The sequence below is a fragment of the Echeneis naucrates genome, chromosome 13, assembly GCF_900963305.1.
Source record: "Echeneis naucrates chromosome 13, fEcheNa1.1, whole genome shotgun sequence".
NCBI lineage: Eukaryota > Metazoa > Chordata > Actinopteri > Carangiformes > Echeneidae > Echeneis > Echeneis naucrates.
The window spans coordinates 4,041,109-4,063,629 of record NC_042523.1 but is presented as its reverse complement, the minus strand read 5'-3'; the positions used below and the strand labels follow the sequence as shown (position 1 = coordinate 4,063,629).

The window sequence follows — 22,521 nt, the reverse complement described above, 5'->3', positions numbered from 1 at the left end:
CAGTGTTTTTCACCATGCTTTTTCGTTCCCGTCATGCTCCTAAAAACATTTGTCTTTTTTTCTGTCGAAGTTTACATCTTTGTTTGGTCATTATTTATTAATTTCATCCTGCAGTCTTATTTTCATTTCAGGTTTCCCTTTCCGTGGTTCTTTCTCCTTGTCATTGACGCATCACTCCTCTTTGCCACCTCAGCAAATACGAACCTTTTTACCTTCCACACTGAACTGGCAGATACCCTGAATGTGTGAGTGAAGTACTGATGAGTGAATAACGAACAGAATGATGTCAGTTCAGGGTGCAGAGAATCAGTGAGGGAGTGAGATAGTGGGAGTTTCGACCATGAAAAAGAAACAGCGCTGTCTCTCCCTGCAGTATAGAGCTTTTGGTTTAAGAGAAAGATTGTGCAATGCAGAAACGTCAGAGTTTAGTTCAGTTCATGCTTCTAAACAGGTTCAGCTGTTTGATGAGGACAGCTTAGTCACTATAACTAGCCTGAGATGCTGTCAGTAAGCTTTATCAAAAGGGGGTAGCAGATGGCCTATTCCTTGGAATGCATCAATAACAAACATAGCTCATCAATGTCAAAATCAAAGTCCCAATATATTAATGTAGGAGACAGACGTCACTGTGACTGCGTAAAGGAGGTGCTTCCTGAAAATCTGTACCGTCCTCTTCTGAACTCTCCAAAGTTTAGGTTCTCACTTTGCTTTGCAGTCTGGTGGGAAAAATTAACACTACAGATGTTTGTTTGTCGTGGTCAGCTGTTGACGTGACACAAGATAAAATCCAAGAGAATTTCAAGCCCTGGGTCCTTTCTCACCTCCACACAAGTCAAAGATTGTGAAGTCTCACAAATTTAGATGAAAAAATTATTATCCCATTTAGGAATAAATGCAAATATATGTGATGTTGCCATTATGATTCCTGGCTAATCTAAAAGTGTCTGAATGTGAGTTTGGAGTTTTGGCGCACTGGTTTTGGGCAGCATATGGTTATTTATTTATATACTTACTTGCTTATTTACTACAAATAATAAATGATACATAGATACAAAATGATGCTGATGGAAATATTTTAGACTTTGATAAACATTATTCAATATTGAGACTGATGAATTCAAATATAAAAGTGGAACCTGCAGAAAAACAAAGAAACTAGTGTTGACTTGAGACGTCATTTTACATGACGTGAAGAGTATAAAAAGTTGACATCAGTTGGTTATACATGAAAACTCCCACAATGTATCAGACAGTCAAAGATTCAGATCCTTCATGGTTTCTATGTTGTTTATGTTTCAGTCGGCATATCTGAGTGCTGCAATGACGGCCAGCAGGAGATCACTAGGCTGGAAACACAGAAAAAAGTTCAATGTTATGTAACAACCCGGAGACAGAATTCACTGCTCAGACACTGGAGAATTTACACTGGTTTCCACATGCTAGTACAGCTCCATTGGTCCAACAAAAACTCACTCCCAATTAGCCTGAAGATGAAAGGGAGGCTTAGCAAGCAACCAAACAGTAATTACCATTTTGAAATGAAGAAAAAAAAAATTAATAATAATAGGACTCTAAATTGGGGGCCAGGCAGGGTTCTCTAGTGTTTGGCATGTGGTATATTGTGAGTCATTAGTATCTGGCACTCATATTATCCGGGTATTCTCTCTGTGCACAGTTCACTGCCTGGATCTCCCCTGCACCCGGCTCTGCTACCCGACCTGTGCTTCAGCCACCTGCCAGTGTCTGCATGCTGCACCTTCAGCCAACTCTACACTACGACTACACTTCCACCTCTGGATCCCTTCAGTCTGCTCACATCTCCTAGGAGCCATTCCTCTACTAGTAGATTGTTTTTGTCATGGAAGACTATTGCATATTATCACCTGCTGATGTCACTGAGTCTCTGCCTCAGGGACAGGCCACCTATACCAATTCCCAACACTCCTTTCTGCACCAAACTCACGTATGAACTCAGGATGTTAGCTGCACTCAGACTGCATTTACTCACAATATTGGTTCTCTGGTAGATGCTTGTTATCCATTTGTTGACATTCAGCATTCTTAAGTGTTGGAACATCTTCTCATTCTGTTTATCATAATATGGAGATTTAATTTTCTGAGCAGACCTTTCATCCTTATTACAGTCTAAAGCAGATCTAATGTGCACTTAGTAGCAGCTCAAACTGACTGGTCACGACAAGTTAAAGTTACTTTGTATGTTTTCCCAGCCAAGACTTGAACTCTGCATCTCATCCTCTTGCAGTAGTTTAGTTAGGTTAAATCTGGTATGAGTGAATATTTGATCTACATGGAGTAGTTTTTGTATGGATTTATTTCTGTGGGTTAAGTGGTACTTCCTGGAACATTAAAATAGGTGCACAGGAACCTGGGGACTCTGGAGAGGAGGCACAGTAGAGGTGAGTAAATTAAACACATATTTATCAAGGACATTATTTCTGTAAGGTCCTCACTTGGTTGTGTGTCACAGGGGCAGCCAAGAAGAAGGCCATTCAATCTGCCACTAGGTGGCTTTGGTAGAAGAGGGCTGCTCCGTGGGCAGCTGCTGGGACACAGGCGGGGGCTTGATCAACCCTGGCTGGGTCGCCTGGGAAAGGGTGTATGTTGTCAAAAGATTGCTTAAAGGTCTGCAGTCCAGGTCAGCTCTTCTGAATATTCAATTTTTTGTTAAACTTGCCAATTTCTCAAGTTATTAATTGTCTGGAAAATGAATCGGCAAATATTCTGATGATCAATTCAAAAATCCTTTTTTTATTTGGGAGGACTTCCTGCTTTCATTATTCCATGACTAATTTGAACTTGAGCTGTCAGTTACAAAACAAAGGCCATCATGTGAAACTGTGATGAACACATTTTCACTATGATTGGACATTTCATAAACTCTAAGATGAATCAACGGACAAAATATATTCAGCAGATGATCCGAATATCTGTACTACAATATGGAAATAATTAGTTGGAGCCATAAATTAATCAGCAGCCTACTGTGCCCTCAACATTGTGCCAAAGTAGTGTTTCCATCAGACTATTACTTAAGAAGTCCTGCACCAGTTTAAGCATAAGGAAAAGGTGCATTGATGAAGTGGGCCTGAGATGATTTTTCCAAGTGGAAATGAAAATTAGGATGGACAACTGTTACATTTTTGGATTGTGGACAAAGGACGTGGATATGATTCCTATATTACTTAATGTTGTATTTCACCATATGAAAACAGACTAAAGTACAGTGCATTACCTCGATGCATTATTAGTGGTAATTAGTGTCCTTTATTGCATGTACTGGACTTGCAGCATTTTTGTACCATTGTTTGTTTATTTGTCTCTTAAAAATTGAATAAACAGAATTTACAAAAGCAAACAAAAAGAAAAGAAAAGAACAGTTTAAGGCCAGAGGTACATAAACACTACATAGGAAACACCTACAAAACAGAAATCAAAGTGACAGCTTTAGGTATGGTTTTGGGTATTTACATTCTCTCTGTGTTTCTTATTTGATGCTCATGTGCAGAGCAAATAACCGTGGCTGAGGTTGGAAACTTTGGCTCTTAGAGACTTTAAACCTGTCCATTACAGGACAACAAAAGATAGAAACTAAACCAAACTAGAATGTTGGTTATCAAATCACAAACAAGTGGCAAACTCGTAATCTGCCTTTGAGCAGTGATTTAAAAAAAATAAAATAAAAAATTGTAAGCAAAAGTTGACACTGTTGTTTTTTGTTTTGTTTTGTTTTTTTAAATCTTTTTGTCATAACTTTTTTTTTTTTTGCACATAACATCTACAGTTTATGTTCAGAGAGTTCAAGGTATGGGACAATTCTCTAGGCGGACACTAAAATGTTGTACCTTTAGATTTCATTCCTCATTCTTCTGAGAGTAGGAGTAACATACAATCAAACATCTTTCATCACTGTACGTTTCAGTCTTATCACAACAAATTTTTTCTTCATCTTTAACATACGGTACGAAAAAAAAAAAAAGCTTGTTGACATGCACATTCTTTCCTCACAGTTTCAGCATCATGCCCCAGACTGTGACGTCCAAGAGCTGCAGATGGAGCGAGTTTGGCGGGGTGGATTGTAGAAAACAGGTTATCTGTTTTTCTTAGTCACACAGTAGACTGTGGTTTGTTTTCGAATTTGTGAAGAGCAAATTCAAACACACTGATTTTCGATGTGCGAATGTAGAAAATAGGAGAGTCATTTGCTCCAATGCAATTTTTTTTTATTTGTTTGAATCCCTGTTATCCTTTTGATCAGACTTGTTTAGAGTGTTTAGTAGTGCTTAGAGCCAAAGCTCAACTACAGCTGGATGTCACCATAACATTTTATCGGTTTCAGGCGACTCACTGGAACAGGCTGAAGAAACAAACAAATAGAATGGCTTGAACCAAACAAAGCTATAGCTTCCTGTTTCACTGTGATCAATTTGTTCTGACAGGAGACATGAAGAGCACGAACAAGAGTCCAATAATCTTGCAATGTTATGTGTGGAGTATCCTGAAATGAAATTCTTCATTTGTAATAAATAACAGCTGCCTTTATTTCAAAGTCTGTGCTTTAACCAGATCTGTCAGCTTCTCTGAAACTGATGAGATACTCTAACAAGCAGCTGAAAGGCTGACATAATGGCTGGGTTATTATCTGCTGCTCCTTTTGCTTTTGTACCTCAGAGCAATAATTCATTCGCCGTTTCTTTCATCTGTCACACTGTAAAAATTAACCAAGCTCTTTATGCCAAGCCAAAAATGTCTCCACTACAGTGGTCACTAAAAGAAATACGAGTCTTTGTGACCCTTGACACGTATGCCATCAATGTAAACGAAGCTACAACTGGTGAGTGCAGATGCAGAAAAGTGCAGCAGGATACTTGTGTCATGGTTCAAGGACATATCCAACAATCTGTGGTGCATTTAAAATTTAAAGTCTCTGTGGACTCTAAAGATTTCACTACAGCATTCAGTCAGCTCTGTGCAGTTATTACACATCTACAAATGTCTTGGATTAATGGGACACAGCGTACTTTAAAGACTATGGAAAATAAATAAAGATTGACTAAACATATTACATGTGTTTTTTTAACGCTTAAATTCTCATCTAAACATATGAAATGAGTTATTAGTACAATTACAAATATCAATTGGATTTTGAAGCAGGTTACACTTACACTGTATTAGAAGTTTTTGCTTTATATTGAAACCTAATGAATGTCTAAAGATCTAGAGCAAAAGAAGTGATTGCTGAAAAACTAACGACTGGATTTGACAGGGGGACTTTGATTCAAAATGGTTGTTTTTTTTTTTTTTTAGTGAAAGTTTCCAAACTCAGTCCATCAGTGGCTCTGGGCAAGCCAGTGTTTCTTCTCTATAATTAGTGATAATATTCTCTAGCTCGCAGATCACACAGCAGATACCACCAAACATCAGACTTCACCTCCTCAAAAATGACAGAAGGTAACGCTACAATCAACTTAATGAACAGCCCTCCCCGGTGACACACACACACGCACAACAGTCTGAAACAGAGGCTGCTGGTCAGCTGTTATGGCCGGTGTAGCTGAGGGTTACAGACAATGTAAGAAAAATAAAAATACAAACAAACACTGATTTTAAAAAAATAAAAAAACAAACAAAAAAATCTCCCACGAGTCTTTGGGCTCATATTGGGTTGTTCATATCGGTTGAGGGTGCAGTGATGTCAGCAGTGATATCATTTGATCATATGTCAAATGAAAATGGCATTGAGTTACCCCCCAGCCTTCCTGTCTGAGTCCAACAGATCCGAAAAAGAAGTTAGAAAAAGAAACGACTCATCTTTCCCCACCGTGAGGTTAAAGGGGTGTGGTGAGGGGTGAAGGAGCTGGGGGAAGATATTAATGGGATCAAATGTCCTGGGGTCCTGGGGTGAAGGAGCAGTTGGGGCAGGGCACAGACAAAGATAAAGACTGGTCATGTAACCCAGCCAGCAGCCATGGCCATCTCCTGAATAAAATGAAATGAGACAGGGGAGGAAGGAAGGTTGCTGCAGAGAGTGGGTGATTGACAAAACAAAATGTTCAAGGTGAGCTAGCGGTTGTTCTTGGCAGCCTCCTTGGCAGCCAGAATGAGGGGCGTCAGACTGGAGAGAGGCTTGGCCATCTTCAGAAACTGATGCTAGAAGGGTGGAAGAGTGGGAAAAGGAGACGTGGAAGGAAAGGCAACAAAGGAAGGAAGAAAGACACACACACACAAAAAAAAAATATATATATATATTCAGTTAACTGTACATGATGGAGATACAAATACATACTGGAGGCCAAATTTCACCATCACCTCCACTGAATCTGAAAATATTTCACACAACAGAAAGTCCATCTCTGTTTTTGTCTTTGTGTTACTTCTCACTCATTTTTATTTGTATTGTTTCTCTCCAGCTCGTCACAATAAAAGGAAAGAGACTCAGCCCTTTCATTATGCTAATGCTACTTTGTCATTTTCAATAAATGCTGTCTTAAATAACAAAGAGGCCCAAATCAAAGCGCACACACACACACACACACACAAAATCACTTTGTTCCAGGTTAACAACCTCACCCACACATCTCCACACTTAAACAAGTGTTTTTCTGTGAGAAGAGCCTGAGAATAAACCCAGTCTTTTACTGTAAATCTGGCAGTTTTATGATACCTATATTTCCTTTTAGAGGGGAATATTGTTGGCTTTAGCTACCTGACAGTTGCTTAACAGATTAGGATTTATTAGACAAACGATATGATTCCATTAGATGAAACTGCCCAACAACATATAGAAGAGTAGAACTAGTATTAAAAGGCTTCTAATAAATGTATGTTACTGTAATAATAATGCAATAATGTAGGAGTCATTTTGCAAATTATACTGTAACTATTAATACCTTTGCAGAAGTAAAGTTTTTTCTCCACTTTTGGTCTGCTCAGATTTCTTTCTTTTTATTGTTGAAAAAACATAAATCGACTGAATGATTATGAGAACTGATTGTAAAGTCAACTCAGACGCAGCTTTCACCTATTAGTGTTAGAAATCTACATATCTGTGCAAAGTGTGACATGACTATCCTGACTCTCCCACACTCACACACACAGCTGCTGTACCTGCAGTAACTCTTTAGCCGATCCTCTCTTTTCCACATCCATCTCCAGACATCGATTCAAGAAGTCTCTGAATATTGTTGACAGTTTCTCTGGATTCTGCAGCTCTGGTGTCCCATTGGTTGCTATGAGATACAGTGCCTAAGCAACATACAACAGCATTGCACATTTTATTTATATCCAGGGAACACATCCAAGTAAGTGCACTCTGATTTGAAAATCCTCCACTTGTGCCTACTACTGGTGCCATCCAGTGCTGATTTCTGAGAATGACACCGTAATGCACTGCGGATATGCACTGCTATAGTAAAATATACTGTATTGGCATAAACAGTCCTCTATCCAGATCACAAGACACCTTTATCAATAGTTGAAAACATTTTTAAAAAGCATTTGTGCTGATATTTGCTTTCAAGCTGTTTCTTTCATTTTAATATGTAAGCCACTGCCCCATCATTAACCTACAATAAACATGATCTCACCCTGAGTGGGTTTTCGTTCAGGTATGGAGGCTCCCCTTCTACCATCTCTATGGCCATGATGCCCAGGGACCAGATGTCCACTTTGGGACCATAAGCTTTGCGGGTCACAACCTCCGGAGCCATCCAGTACGGAGTCCCAACCATGGTGCTGCGTTTACTCTGCTCTGGGGTGATCTGGGCACAGAACCCAAAGTCGGCTGGAAGAGGACGAGAAGGGGGGGATTCGTGTTTGCAGCTCTCTTCAGACAACCACTTGCAAAAGAGAAACTAATCAAATCTGCCAAATCTTATTTTGCAGATTTTACTCCTAATTTTCAAAAAACATAAACAAATAATAACTTCAATAATAAATACATGAGTAAGAATAAGAATAATTGTTGTGAACTGACTGAGTTTGACAGAGCCATCCATGCCCAGCAAAATGTTGTCACTCTTGATGTCTCGATGGATGACCTGGTTTGAGTGGAGGAACTCCAATGCCTGGAGACACTGGAGAAAAAAGAGAAATAGAGTTTTGTTTTTTTTTTTGGGGGGGGGGGGGGGGGGGGGTGCATTTCCTACCAGAATGGTATCTCATGTGTCTTTACCTCTCTGCATACAGCTGCTATCTGTGCTTCATCCATGCAGGTTTCTGTGACAACGTCGGTCAGTGAGCCGCCGGCCAGGTACTCCATCACCACCCACAGCTCATCGCCCACCAAGTAACTAAGGCAAAAATCATTAAAAGCGAGTTTTCACATTAAAACTAGCATGGTATTTGAATGAAACAGACATTTGGTGATTTTGTGAGATTTTGTTTGGCAAATGAGCATTTTATTGTTTATGTTATTTAAAGGTTATTTATCCTAATAGATTTATCCATTGTTTTGTCTAACACAAAAATAGTGAACCCAGAAGGATATAACCCAGAGAAAAGGAGCACATGGTCCATAGTTACACTGAATGTCTGTTGTTAAAATAGACTGGAGAAATCCAGAAAGTCTCCGCTGGCTCTATTGTCTCTGGTCTCCTGTTTCACAGACTGACTCCCTTGTTTCTCTCATTCAGTCCATCACCAACTATTATTTTATTCAATTTATCTATTTATTTATTTATTCAATACCTCTCCCTGTTAGATGTTCTGTATCATTGGTTCTGGCCTGGCCTTGTAGTAAAACTATCTACATATCTTGCTTCGCTACAGCTTAAGAGTGCCTCATTCTTGAAATGCCAAAATTTAGAATAGACCTTGGGGGAAAAAAAAAAGGCATCAAATACCTTGCTTCTCTTAAACGGACTCCACTGGATGAGGCTCAGAAAAAAGATGAACCAATATATTTGGCTGATTTTAAAGCTTTAAGTTTTCCTTTGACAACCAGGCTTCGCCAGTTTGTGTCCGTTAAGTTTTAATCTTTGTTTGAATGTTTGGGTGAGTAATGGCCCTTATTGTGTAAATGAACGAATTACATTAATGTAAATTTCACATAGAAAAATGGGAAACAGACACAACATGAACAAATAAAGAAAGAATGCAGTCTCTCCTCGAGCCTGTAAAACCCCCATAAAATGTAGTTTCCATGGGGATGACAAGATTGTCACCAGGATTGCATGTGTCTCAATGTCTCTGAGGATAAGCAGGTACCCCTCCCACACAGACACACACACACACAGACACACACACACACACACACACACACAGACACACACGCACACACACACACACACACACACACACACACACACACACACACACACAAAAATGCCCAGTAGACTACCATGGTAACAGCAACACTGCACTAGCTAACTTCTCATCCTCCATAGTTTGCAGTTCAATGGCGTTTCCTCAGTAACATTTCGGGTGTTGAGCTGGATTTAACTGAACATAAAGTAAGTGCCTACTGCAGTATAAGACAGTTTTTAATAGATTAAAAAAAAAAAAAAAGAAAGAAAAAAAAAATTATTGTGCAGCCATTCATGTTTGGAACCAGAATTCTCCAGAGGCATTATTGAAAACTTCACTACTTCTATAAGAAGAAGACTGGCTTCTATTAGGATATTTCAAGACGGTATCATTTATCAGCTGGATTATTTCTGTCTCAATTGAAACTTTTCCATCCAATTCAACTTTGCCTTTTTGCTCAATACTTCAAAATACCTGGATAACCATGTGCAAATGTAAATCTGCACAAAGATTTTAATTTTACATATTTACTTTTTTGAAAGGGTAGACCATATATCATATAAAGAATATTAGAACCATACCTCAATGACATGAGGTGACTGAATTTAAATCAAAATCAAATCAGATGTATGATTTATATAATGCCAATCATAACACATTTACTGTTTTGATAGTGGTTTTCAGTGTTAAAGTAATGCTCCATCACCAGTAATAAAATAAATACTTAGCAATCTAAAATCCAAAAAGATTTCAGCCAATTTAACCAAGCAAAGGATAATCCAGCAAAAAAAACAAAACTGGTTGTCAGAATTTTTAGGACAAATCTTTTCGAACATTTCCTTACTTTGTCAGGGTAATTCTCATGTAAAGGAAAAGCCTGTGTGTGTGTGTGTGTGTGGTGTCTAACCTGTCCAGGTAGTTGACTATGTTTGGGTTTTTGTTTTCCCTCATCACCAGAATCTCATTGATGATCAGTTCTTTCTTCGGCTGCTGCTGGAGGTTCATCTGTTTGATGGCAACCTTAAATGAAAGAGAAATACTTTTTTGCTGCAGTCCATTTGAATTTCTATAAAAAACAGACAGGCAGTAACAAATTGTTAGGCAGAGTTAGGCAGCACATAGACTAATCCTCAGAGTGAAACAGAGGAGGATTATACTGACAGATGAGCTGTCAGAGGTCCTTTAAAGTCAACCAAAAAAAGTTAGTCAGTTACTGCAACAATGTTCTCACTGTGGAAGCTCCAACTGAAATGCTCTCAATTCTCCTGCTTGACCTGATTCAGAGCTGACACTGTCTTGGAAGTTAATTTCGAAATTAGTTCGTCTCATCAGTTAAAATGTAATAATTGTAATTAAGGCTGTGACTGAGATAAATAAGACGAAATAACATGATTAATGTGATGTTTCTCACACTGTCTGAGACACCACAGAGCACACTAACCAGCACTTCTGGAATTCTATAATATTAATTCGACTGACATGTAAATTCAAACATTATGATTGGCTTTTTTATAGCATTGTTGGACTGCAGTTTTTGTTATGTTTAAAATCATGTAAGGAATGTGAATGAAGCTTACAGTAAGACAGTAAGTAAGTAAAATTGAAATCAGGAGTTTATTAACTACAAAACAGAAAATGTACAAACTCACTGACTGGTCAAGAGTGCGTCAATTAAAGGATACTCAACTGAAATTTCAACGCAGCAGATGCAACAGTGTTACGTAAGTGACTGATACTTGTTTTGTGTTCGATGACACTGACATTGGCAAGTATCGGTACAAGTTGAGTGTACAATGTCAAATGGATGGATCATCATTTACACAGCCTGGTTTGATTCTCTTTGCTTTTCTGATTTTACATTACCTGCTTTGTCCCTGACTTACACAGTTAAATCAGCTAGTTCTATGTACACATATAATACCTGACTGTGTTTGTAAATTAGCAGTATTTGAATACGAGCTTCAACAGATACTGAATCTTTCCGAGGGATTCAGTGCAGCTCAATCATTTTCGTCAGTGAACTGTCAGTGACATGAATGTCTCTCTCCTCCAGTTTTATCAACTTGTCTTTTTTAGTATTGTTGGTGCTCCATATTATTCTGATCGGTGGGCTTGGGTTCACAGTGAAGAGGGGCAGAGGATAAAGGAATGTAGGAAGGAGGAAATGAAACCCAGAGGATGAGGGATACCTACCTCCTGTCCTGTGGCGATGTCAATAGCTGTGTACACCGTCCCAGACGCCCTGACAAAGAGATGGCACTTGAGCTCCAGGTCAACATTAAGCTGTATTTATTTGTTGGACAAAAATATCTTTAACTCACTAAAGGTCTGAGGGCCATACATATTTTCAAGTTTTCACAATGTTCATTAGGAGTGAAAAATTTTATCCGACATAAATTTCTCTTCAAAGTTGAGCAGAAACTAAGTCACTGAACTGATTTGTCAATCAACAGATATGGTTGCTTGTGTCATTTATTAAAAGAAAAAACAAAAAATACGAATTTGACCTTTGTTTTCTGTTACACATGACTTTTTAGACTGTTGTTTTGACAGAAAAAAAAGAAAGACAGAAACTAACTGGCTGATTAATAAAAAAAAAAAACTATGTTGAATTGAAGACCTAATTTGAAGTAATCTTTGTAATAACAATCCACAGAAGTCAAACCCTAATGTTACTACATGGCCATGTGAATCTAACCAGATATATTAGCATAAGAAAATGCACCAGAAAAACCTCGGTCCACAAAAAGATAACAGCTGTATCTTAGATGACTTTCTCACACCTATTATTGGATTTCATTCAGTAACTCACTGCACATTCTTTACATTTCTATGTTTTAATTATATTTTCACAATATTTTCTTTAATTGTATTGTAAATATTATGATACTGTTGTAAAACATATTTAAAAAAATCTTTTGATATTTATGTTATCTAAACTTTGTTTTATTGTTAACATTTTTCTTTGACAGGAATTATGATGAAGAATACACAAAGTTGCATTTCTTGGACCTGAAAACTTACTTACAGGCAAACTGGTACCAAACTGTACTATATATGTGATGATAAAGTTTGATATAGTGTAGATAGAAATTTGCCCAAAGCTTAATTTGATTCAACTCTTTTCCTTGACTTTGTCTAAATTTGATCTTTTTGTCGATGGTCCCAGACAAATAGAGGTAGTGAACTGGACTCAACACTTAATCATGCTGACTCAACCAACCACAGGAAACTTGACTCATGAGATCTTACCCCTGTCCAATCTTCTCAAAGCGTGTATATTTCTTCTTGGGGTCTCCAACACTTACAATTGTCCCTTAGAAACAGAGAGAGAAGCAAAAACTCACTCATCGATTGATCAAAACAAAAAGCAAAAACTGGGGAGATGCAACAGAACACGAAGACGTCCTGGCCTTATAATCCAGAATTGAATGTATTTGAATTCATTTTACTGTACCACTCAATCTGGATGGATAGAGGAGAAAGGTGTCTTCTATCCATCCTTATTCTACTCTATGTTAAACACCCTCAAATCAATGCAGCATGCTGACTGGGAGGCAGAGCAGAGAGGAACAGACAAAAGACATGGAGGCTGGACGACGGAAAGAGGAAAACCAAACGTTAGGATTGAACAGAGGAGGCGAAAACAATGATTATCGAGTCTGTCAATCATAGTGATGGACAGATAGGCAAAAACCTGGGCTTACCAGCAGACAGAGACCTGAGCACATCTGGACAGGCGTGGGGCATGGTTTAAAAAATATATAGGCTTTATTCACACACAAATAAAGAAAACATGTTTCACAGTACGAGGGAACTTTTCTAAAACAAAACAAAACAAAACAAAACAAAATAACCCCCGCCCCCCTCCCCAAAAAAAAGGTGCTTCAGGAGTTAGTAAATGTTTTTAAAACTTTATAGTATTAGAATACCAATTTTATTATTAGGGAAACATTCACAAGTTACAAGTTTTTTTAACATTTTTACTTGAGAAATTTCTCACCTACAGTTCTAGAATAGTTTTAGCCTTTTAGACATTTTAAACAACATAAACCAGATAATGTTAGGGGACAGTGCAATATTTAAGTTTCGACAGCTTTTTAGTAATATTAGAAGTATATATTATGTCACATATATATTAGAAGGAAGAGTGTGAATATCATTTAATCATTTTAAATGTGTTATATTTTAATCGTTGCTTCAAATAATCTAAGACTGCAACTGGGGTGCCAAATCTTAACAAAATGGTATCACATAATCATCATGGATAACAACAGGGTATATCATTTTATGTGTGTAAGGGACCATTAAAGACATTTATCAAAAAGAATTTTAGTTTAGATTTAGTGTATAATGTCAGTATACTTCTCATCTGCAGTTTATTCTGGATATCTTTGTATCAAGACATGTTATTAATTTAAATTTAAGTTATTCTCCTTCTGATCTCAAAGTAACAAAGAAAGAAGAGAGTAAAAAATAAAGACCTTCAGAACCAAAGCATCTGTGTGAGTTACTTCTGTTTGACTTGTAAATATTCATGTCTGCCACATGGTAACTGGTGAGAAAGAGGCTGTGCAATTACTTTTAGATCAGTGGTTCATTTCTGAGAATAAACCCCTCCTCACGTTTAGCATCAGTTAGCTGTGGCAGTCAACATTATATTTGCTGAAATCAACACTGACCTAAATAGAACCTAAAATAAAGTCAAACTCAGCTCGCTAAATTGTCTGTGCAGATAAAGACAAAGTGATAAAACACTAAAATTAGCACAGACACACTCCTGTCCTCACTTAACTGCAACAGATAAAAGCTTCAGGGTTTGTACTTTGTACTTTGCAGAATACAGACATGGAATAATGACTATTACATAAATACAGAATCAGAGATAAAGATCAATATCCAGTGCTGATGTCATGCAGTAGGACTGTATAAATATTGGGCCTGTTTAATTAAAACTCACACCTCTGTTGAAGAGAGGGGACTTTGCCTGATGGAAGGTTAGGCTAAGTCTTAGAAAAAAGAACAGTAGCGACGAAATACATCGTGACGTTAAAACCACTTTAATCATGACCCTGATGTATGTCCTAATAAAAGTTTTTAGACATATCAGCAGCACACATTGGACTATAAATTACTTCAGTGCCTCAGAGGAGGGTTCAATCTTTGACCAGGTGGGCCCACATACTATATGTAGTTTGGCTTGTGGCTCCCGGTGACAGGCTGGTAAATCGGTACCGATGGTGTTTGAAAATAATGCTCTTCCTGAGCATACATTGTTGTTTAGTTTAGTGGAGAATATGTGCCTATAGTCAATCTAATGCATCATACATCTATGGCCAAAGGTATGTACACACACAGACAGCCACAATAGCATGAGCTATTTGATGTCATTGATGTAAGGTCATTTTTTTTAGCTCTTATTGACCAATCATAGTGGAAACATTCATATAGTTAATTAATACATCCACATTCCACTGCTTCTCTTTTCCAGGTCGCGTGGGCATGCTGGGGTCAATCCCAGCTCGCACTGGGCAACGGCAGGATACACACTGGACAGGCCAGCAGTCCATCACAGACATACATACAGAGACATACAACCATTCACACTCAGACCTACGGACAATTTAGAGTCACCAATTAACCCAAACATGATGTATGTGGACGGTGTGAGGAAACCGGAGTACCCAGAGGAAACCCACGCTGGCACAGAGAGAACGGCCACACAGAAAGGCCCCACGCCCAGGAATCGAACCTGTTTTCGGGCAACAGCGCTAGCCACTATGCCGCTGTGCTGCCCCTGAGGGCAAGTGTAACGATTTTAATGAATTACTTGATGAAAAATTAAAACAATGAAGTATGTTAAAGGCTTGGTTTAATCTTGCTCTGTGCGCGCATCTGGAATAATATGAATGTGCCTTACGTAGTTTCTCCAGGATCTCCTCATCTGACATCTTCTTCTTCCTGGTTTTGTCCTGAGGGCGGGGCAAGGAGGGTCCGGGGGCAGGGCTCGCACTGGGAGGGCTGCTGGGAGCTGCTTCTGTAGTGGGGGTGGGGGTGATGGCAGCTGCTGCAGTGGCTGGTGGGGAGATGGGGGAGGTTGCAGCATCTTTGGTCACAGGAGGAGGGAGGGGTTCGATCACTGAACGAGTGTATATCTGAAAGAAGAACACAAATTTTGAAATTCTATTTTCTTAAAGTAGATGCCACCATAGCCATCTATTAGGCATTGGAAGGTCAGTCCCATTTAATTTGTCCTGTACACACTATGATAATTTCACAGCGCCAGAAAAAAACCTTAAATTAAGTGTAAATCTCAAATGGATGTTCTAGTTCTATGTTTCATTTTGATAGCTTGACTACTAAATAGAAAAGCATTTGGTTGCAGTGCTGCTGTGCAAGTGCTGATGTTAGCTCTGTTTTCAGAAACATGGCTGCCTGGCTGTACATCCCAGACCCAGTGACAGAGCTCACAGATGCTGATAGGAAGACGTTATGCTTTCTCAAAAATGCCCATGACCAAAAAGTACTATTTTTTGGGGCAGGTGCAAAGAGCTCTGAATACTCCCACTTCTACGGTAGCATAAGCTCACAAATAACCACTGTTTGGGCTGAAACAGTTAACTTGAGCCAAATAAAAATGTTTAGTCAAAAACAAATAATACACAGCTAACTCAGACCCATTTAGTAGCTTTGTGGGTGATGTATAAATTTTGCTGAAAGATTGAATATTGGATGAGGGAAGTTGAACTGCAGGGAAGTGGAGGAGCACTGAGCATCGCCTCCATATCTACTCTGTACTAAATAAACCAACATCACAATGGTGTTAACACATGTTAATATACAATGTGGTCATTTCAATACAGTATATGGGAGCAACTGAATATGTAGCTTCATTGCAAAATACTGCTGTGACCAATTTTAAATATGAAACAGGAGTAGTCACCAATTAAAACCTGTTACATTCTGGAGTAAGTGAAGGTTAAAAGACTGTGTGTTGTGTGAGAGAGAAAACAAGAAAAACTGTCTATTAACTTTTTCTTTGATGTATCATTTTACTGTAGATAAAGCTGAAGTCAATGAACAGCCTGTGTCTTTCCTTTATACGGTTGCTGTTTTTGGAAGATGTCATGTCATAAAATCCGAATTTGACCTTTGGGTGGTTGAGATATGAACTAGGCTTTCTACCTAGACTGCTTTGAAAATATAGTGGCCTGGGTCTGGTGAAAAAGGAACTGCAACGACAAGCTCTCAGCAGTCAGCAGGTTGGGAGGAAAGACAAAAATACCAGAGGCCTTAGTATACGTTTCTGTTACACGTTACCTCTCTGACTAAGACAAAACACGGGTTAACTGAGCCTGTCCATGTGGGGAGACAATGATTGTGTCCCTGGCTGGCAAAAGTATGTGCCTATATGTGCACGTGAACAAGAATATGTGTCAACGAGAGAGAGAGAAAGAGGGAGGGAGGGACATGGAAGGGATGGTGAAGTTGAAATATGTGACCCACAGTGTGCGTGCATGTGTGTGTGTGTGTGTGTTTGGCCATGCGTCACTGAGTAGTGCAGCTGAAAAATGAAGGCGTCATTAAAGTGCAACGGGACTCCACTAGAGCTTGACTCCAACAATGACTCATAAAGTCCCATGTCAAAAAGGCCGACTTTTCAGCAGAAATAAACATGTTTACAGCCTGCTGCAAAACACAGTTTGGGTCTCTATAGCAACAGTACCTATAAAAAGTTTTCAACCCCACATATTTGCTTTTTTGTCACTTTTAAGAATGGAATCATGGTCACTTTAATTAAGCTTTTTTTTTTTGGACAATTTACAAAAAACTCTTTAATATCAAAGTGAAAAAAAAAAAAAAAATCTACAAAGTAATGTCAACTATAAATGTATGTCAAATTTGTCAGTACATAGTTTGCTTTGTCAAGGTATGTCCACACTGAATACAGCAAGTCACTGACTAAAGATAGTAACACAGGTGAAGTAGAAGAGTATATCACTCTGTGATGGATAGTCGGAAAACTGGAACATGCAAATGGAACAACTCTTTGATATTGATAATTGAAATGAAGTATAGTACTCTGATATTACCCTGAAGTTGAATGTGCCAAGGATGAGGACAGGAGTTACTGAACAACACTAAAGTTGATTTCTTTATCCGGTAAAAGGATATCGATCAACTGCTTTCACAACTGATGAACTTTCATTGTCAATTTCCAAGCACAAAGGCATCTGAAAACTATTTCATAATATAGAAAACGTACTCTGGAAAATTAATTCTAATACTATTAACTATATTAATATTAACTAATATTATGTAATTGAAAAATGAATCAACTATAAGGAAATATATTCTGCATTATTAAGGAAAGACTGTAATATGGAGGTCGTAACTTGATCATATTTTGAAACGGAGTTGATTCAGCTTTCTGGTTATTTTTGGGGATGTAGTTTGTGCTTGTCTTTTAGGGAGGATGTATCTCAGTCTACTGAGCTTTCACTGTAGGTTTGTCAAATGAACTCACATGTCATTGTGCATCAGTTTACACGCAGCTTATTCTGACTTTATTCAGCCTCACTGTTTTAAAGAAGAGGTGCCTAAAGGGATCTTAATTCTGAAAGTGTGTGTCTCCCAGTGACTAGATCTCAAGCGCACACACACACACACACACACACACGTAGACAGACAGACAGACATGCACTTGGTTGTTTTAATGACGTAGTGATGTGTAACAGATCCATTTGGAGACGAAAGGGTATGACAGACATAACGAATGGTAAAGTGGGGCTCATCTCGGCTCAGCTGGGACTGTCAGCATGATTCTTTTGTTTTTTTCCAATTCATTGTTTGTGATATGTTTTGCGATGTAGTTTTATTTTTTTTTAGCTCAAATCAAGACACTTAAGTCCTTGCTGTACCACCAAATTTCATAAAGCCTTAAACAGGACAGTGTATTTACATTCATGGACAAGTATCTAAGCCTCATACTCAACAGTGGTCGTAGTGTGTTTGTGTTTGTGTGTATGTGCCCTTACTGATTTGGTGTGTTCTGGTCGGGGGGCAATCACTGGCGGTGGCTCGGCCTCATCTTCATCCTCATCCTCGGAGACAGTTCCTATGGCGGGCGTCTCAGATACGGCCTTGGCGATCTGTGTAATGTCACAGCGGGAGAAGGGGTGGAGCTTCAGTGACATCATCATCACATACGTAAAGACGAGAGGACCATCTCTGTCACTTCTTCCGCTGCCTCATCATGACTGCTCCTGCTCCTCAGCATGTCGTCTTCTCCTTCCTGTCTTTTCACCCCATCCTCTGTTTCCCACCTATTATCATCACGGTTGATGAATGCTCTGGTCTGGCTCCTGATGCCACTACTCACACACTGTCACCTCCGTTCCTCTCTTCTTCTGTCCTTTAGCTCTGGCTCTGATAGCTCTGATGCTTGGCCTATGGCCAAGTTGCAGAAAGAGTGATTTGGCGAAAGGAGGAAAAGATGCTGATTCACAGTGCAGAGAGATGGGAGGGGCATCTTAAAGAGACTTCCCATCGTCTTCACTTCCTCCTCCCACCAGATCTTTACTCATTTTTCCAACATCACTTTCACTGCAGCAGAAACGACGACGAGAACTATTACAACTATTAGAGCCCTGTGTTTGCGTGTGTGTACCTGTACAAAAGTGTGTTGTCCATTACAGAAGTTGATCCTGTATTGGAAAGGCTCTGCCTGTATTTTCTATTTTAAAAAGTACACAGATATTTCTTCTATCTAAATGCATAAATATTCTTTCTATATTATAATATCTACCTTAATAAATGATGTGTTTCCATGTTATTCTCTTCTCACTGCCCTCTCTCTCTCAGCTTACACTCACTTGCTCTCTCCACCACCACACTGTTTCTATGGTTTGTTTTGTAGTAGACTGAAGCTTGTCTCCTCCACGTCTTTTAATCTCCTTGTTGTCTCACGCTGCAGTTTCATTTCCTCTCATTTAGCATTCGTCACATAATTGAAATGATTGATAATAAATTCCGTTTGGGTTAGTATAGAGTATCTTTGTTTTAATCGGTTTTAAGATTTTAAAATCTGTTTTTAACCCTAAGCCTTGTCGTTATCCACTAAAGCTTTTTGGTTCTACCTTAATATGCTCATATCCAGTTCTATATCTTTATTCTGGTTTTGATAATACCTGACACGAGCAGGCTGGTCTTTCTCAGGAGGCCTCCTTAAAAGCCTCTTTATTCTGACTAGTTGAACATTATATTTTCATTGCATAATGTTATAACACCACAAATAAGAATCTAATTGTGTGTGAAACATTGTGTTATTATAACAGCAATCAGCCGTGGTGCAGGCGGATCTATCTCTTAAAGAACATGGGATCCGATTGGCTTGTTGCATGTTATGCCCTGAACACCCCTATGATTAACCCTTTTGAACCATGCACCTGATGTTGCTATGTTTTAATTCCAGCAAAAGTATGATGGAGACATCCTAAACGCAATCATACTGACAGCTTTAAGTCATGTGCTTTTGACTGTTACGTAAAAATTCTATGTGTTAATGTGTTATTTTACCATTGTGGTGGAAGAGCTGAATGCATCTGCGTTTTTATCTGCAAAGACAAATAGAAACAAAATCAGCAAAACAGCAAGTGGGAATCGCAATATACAGTACTCTGCAATGGTTGCAGACACACAACTTGACATCACACAACACCATCAAGGAGGTTTCCCAGATTATAATCAGTCCCAGATTAATTACTTAGGAGCACAGATCCAAACATTTAGAATAAGAAAACACTATCTTAAAAAAAATAAGTGTGTTCCTGACTCTAAGCCCAACAAAGAGTCCTGTAAGACCTTTTCTCAACATAGTGGAGCCAGTCTGGGATTAAATGAATGGACAGGCGATACTTGGACAGACAAATTAACTCTGTCACGTTTTAAAAATGTGTGGAACAACCTGAAACTGCTTTTCAAAAGTAAAGGTCACACCAAAGTTTGAATTATGCTATTTTCTGTTTCTCTGGATTTTAAGGTAATTAATTCATAGCAAGGGTCACTTTTGAAAGCATTCTCACTTAACTTTTACTTCTAAAATCTGCATACTGCACTGCGTGTGTGTGTGTGCGTGTCTTTGAGTGTGCATGTGTGTTCATGTACCTGTGAAGCTCATGTATTTCTGGCTGTTGGCTGTTTCTTTTGAGTCGTAGAACTTTAAAACATCAAGGACAGCCTGAGGGTTCTTCTTCTGTTCTAGTTTGGTGATGTTGGATGTCTGCAGGAGTCGGGCCCACTGCTCTGGCATTCCCTACACACACACCCGCACACAAATACACAAGCACAAACAAAATAGTGGGTATGTTTTGAAAGTTCATACAATAATAATGGAGATACACATAATACTGAACACACACAAACACACAGACATACACACACACACAGCCTTGGTCCTAACAAGACAGTCATGTCATATTTGTACATCAGTCACATAACTGGGTCACATATCCTTGTTTTTACATTCCCTGTCTACTCATTTGTTGGGATCTGTCCATCACATGCATTCCTCCACTAGCTAGTCCATCCATCACGCTTTCCCTGCACTCTGTGTGTCGTCAGCATGCACACACACATGTGCATACACACACAAACAAACACACAGACGCAGGTCAATTCCCAGCTATAAAAGACTCAACACCACACAGACTTACAGTAAACTCCCCTGTAACAGCATCAAAGCCCACATGAATGGTGTGTTCAAAATCAGACGGCAGAGAAATCTCTGGGCGCTCCTTTTTCTTATAGGCTGGGGGGAAAAAAAACAAAAAAACAACAACAGTGCTTACAGATTGTAATATTCACAGTAGATTATAATTGCAAAGGTGTGATATTTTAGCCCAATCCTAGTTTTTTGGTTTAGTAAAATGAGTGAAACCTTTGCAGAGGATTTAGTGATAGATGAAGGAAAAGTCAAAGAAAACTATCCTGGGGAATGGAAGCAAGAGGAAAGAGTATGGAAAGTTGCAAAGAAGTGAAGGAAAGAAAGGAGTCAGAATCAAAGGAGACTCATGATGGAAATGATTATAGATAATCCTCTGGGAAAGCGAAACTGACTGACTGACTGACTGAGTATAAGAGGACCACTTTGACCATCTGAGATATGAAAATTCAGTTGGTCTGAGCCTCACTCCTTAAGTAGCGCAAACATAAATATGTACACTGAATTTTATATGCCACAGTCTATTTATTCCTTTTACAGTTCATAAGGAAATGAAAAAATTTTACGAATTAAAATGGCTTAAAGCATTATACACTGTAAAGCCGTGGGCAGCTCAGCATCCCCTGTTCATACAGAGATGTACGTTTTTTTTTCTCTGAAAAATCTTATTGGATGAATCCGCTCTCACCCTGTTTAGATTACGTTGGTGCTTTGACTTTGTGTACATGCTGTGAACCTCAAGTACCTGGATGGCAAAGCAGTAAGAAGATTGAGTGTGAAATGCTGGGCACTTCTTACCCTTAATGAGGTTAGCTATGCAACAGGAGGGGAGGGACCACCGAGTGAGAATAGCAGCCAAGGAAGGAGAACATGTTACTGGTGCCAATGACGGCCCCCAAGTTGTCTTCCTTGGATTAAAGTACAGAATCTTTCTTCGTGCACCTCTAACACAGTCAGAGGATGTCTCTTTCATCCGTACCAAAAACCAGAATGTAAAAATCTCAAATTTACCATTTTATGTGCTGCACCAATATTCAGGGGACAACTAATGGTGACTACAGGAAAACTGGTCCCAACCAAGAAACTATCTGACACTGGACAGCAAAATGTTGGGACGTGTATCATTGCACCATCTATGTTGTTCTAATGTGTAAATGATTCTTGATCAGCTTGGTAAATTTCATTGCATTTGGGCAAAGTAACACTGCATGATTCTCTGTGTTTCCAGTCTTGCTAAAAGCTAAAAATAACCAGCTGTTGGCTGCAGCCCACCAGTTTGTGCTAATGAAATACATTCCTACTTACAGTATAGGTTCCAGGGATATAACTCGCTGATATAGAGTCTGAGGAGTTGTATGTGTTATGCATCAGCCAAAACTGTCTCTCCTCAGTTTACACTGCATTCTGGCTAAATTATAATATTTATCTGAATAGTCAGTAGTATAAAGTAGAAAGTGTGTGTTTGTGTGAATCCAGACTTTCATTGGCTAAAGTAGACCATTTAATGTAGACATATAAAGCTGCTTATGCTGTCT

At 38.8% G+C, this 22,521-nt stretch overlaps 1 protein-coding gene across 1 annotated transcript in view; it reads right to left on the bottom strand.

The window, feature by feature from the left end:
- Positions 1-5,943: 5,943 nt before the first annotated feature.
- pak1 (p21 protein (Cdc42/Rac)-activated kinase 1) overlaps positions 5,944-22,521 on the bottom strand; it is a 43,565-nt gene continuing 26,987 nt past the window's right edge. The window contains exons 4-16 of the mRNA XM_029517006.1: positions 20,979-21,073; positions 20,431-20,578; positions 19,843-19,880; positions 18,303-18,416; positions 15,185-15,419; positions 12,517-12,580; positions 11,458-11,506; positions 10,172-10,284; positions 8,192-8,309; positions 7,994-8,093; positions 7,605-7,801; positions 7,126-7,263; positions 5,944-6,168 (exon numbers count right to left, since the gene is read on the bottom strand). Coding sequence (XP_029372866.1) covers positions 6,082-6,168; positions 7,126-7,263; positions 7,605-7,801; positions 7,994-8,093; positions 8,192-8,309; positions 10,172-10,284; positions 11,458-11,506; positions 12,517-12,580; positions 15,185-15,419; positions 18,303-18,416; positions 19,843-19,880; positions 20,431-20,578; positions 20,979-21,073 — 1,496 coding nt within the window. The 3' untranslated portion in view covers positions 5,944-6,081. The remainder of the gene's footprint in view (positions 6,169-7,125; positions 7,264-7,604; positions 7,802-7,993; positions 8,094-8,191; positions 8,310-10,171; positions 10,285-11,457; positions 11,507-12,516; positions 12,581-15,184; positions 15,420-18,302; positions 18,417-19,842; positions 19,881-20,430; positions 20,579-20,978; positions 21,074-22,521) is intronic.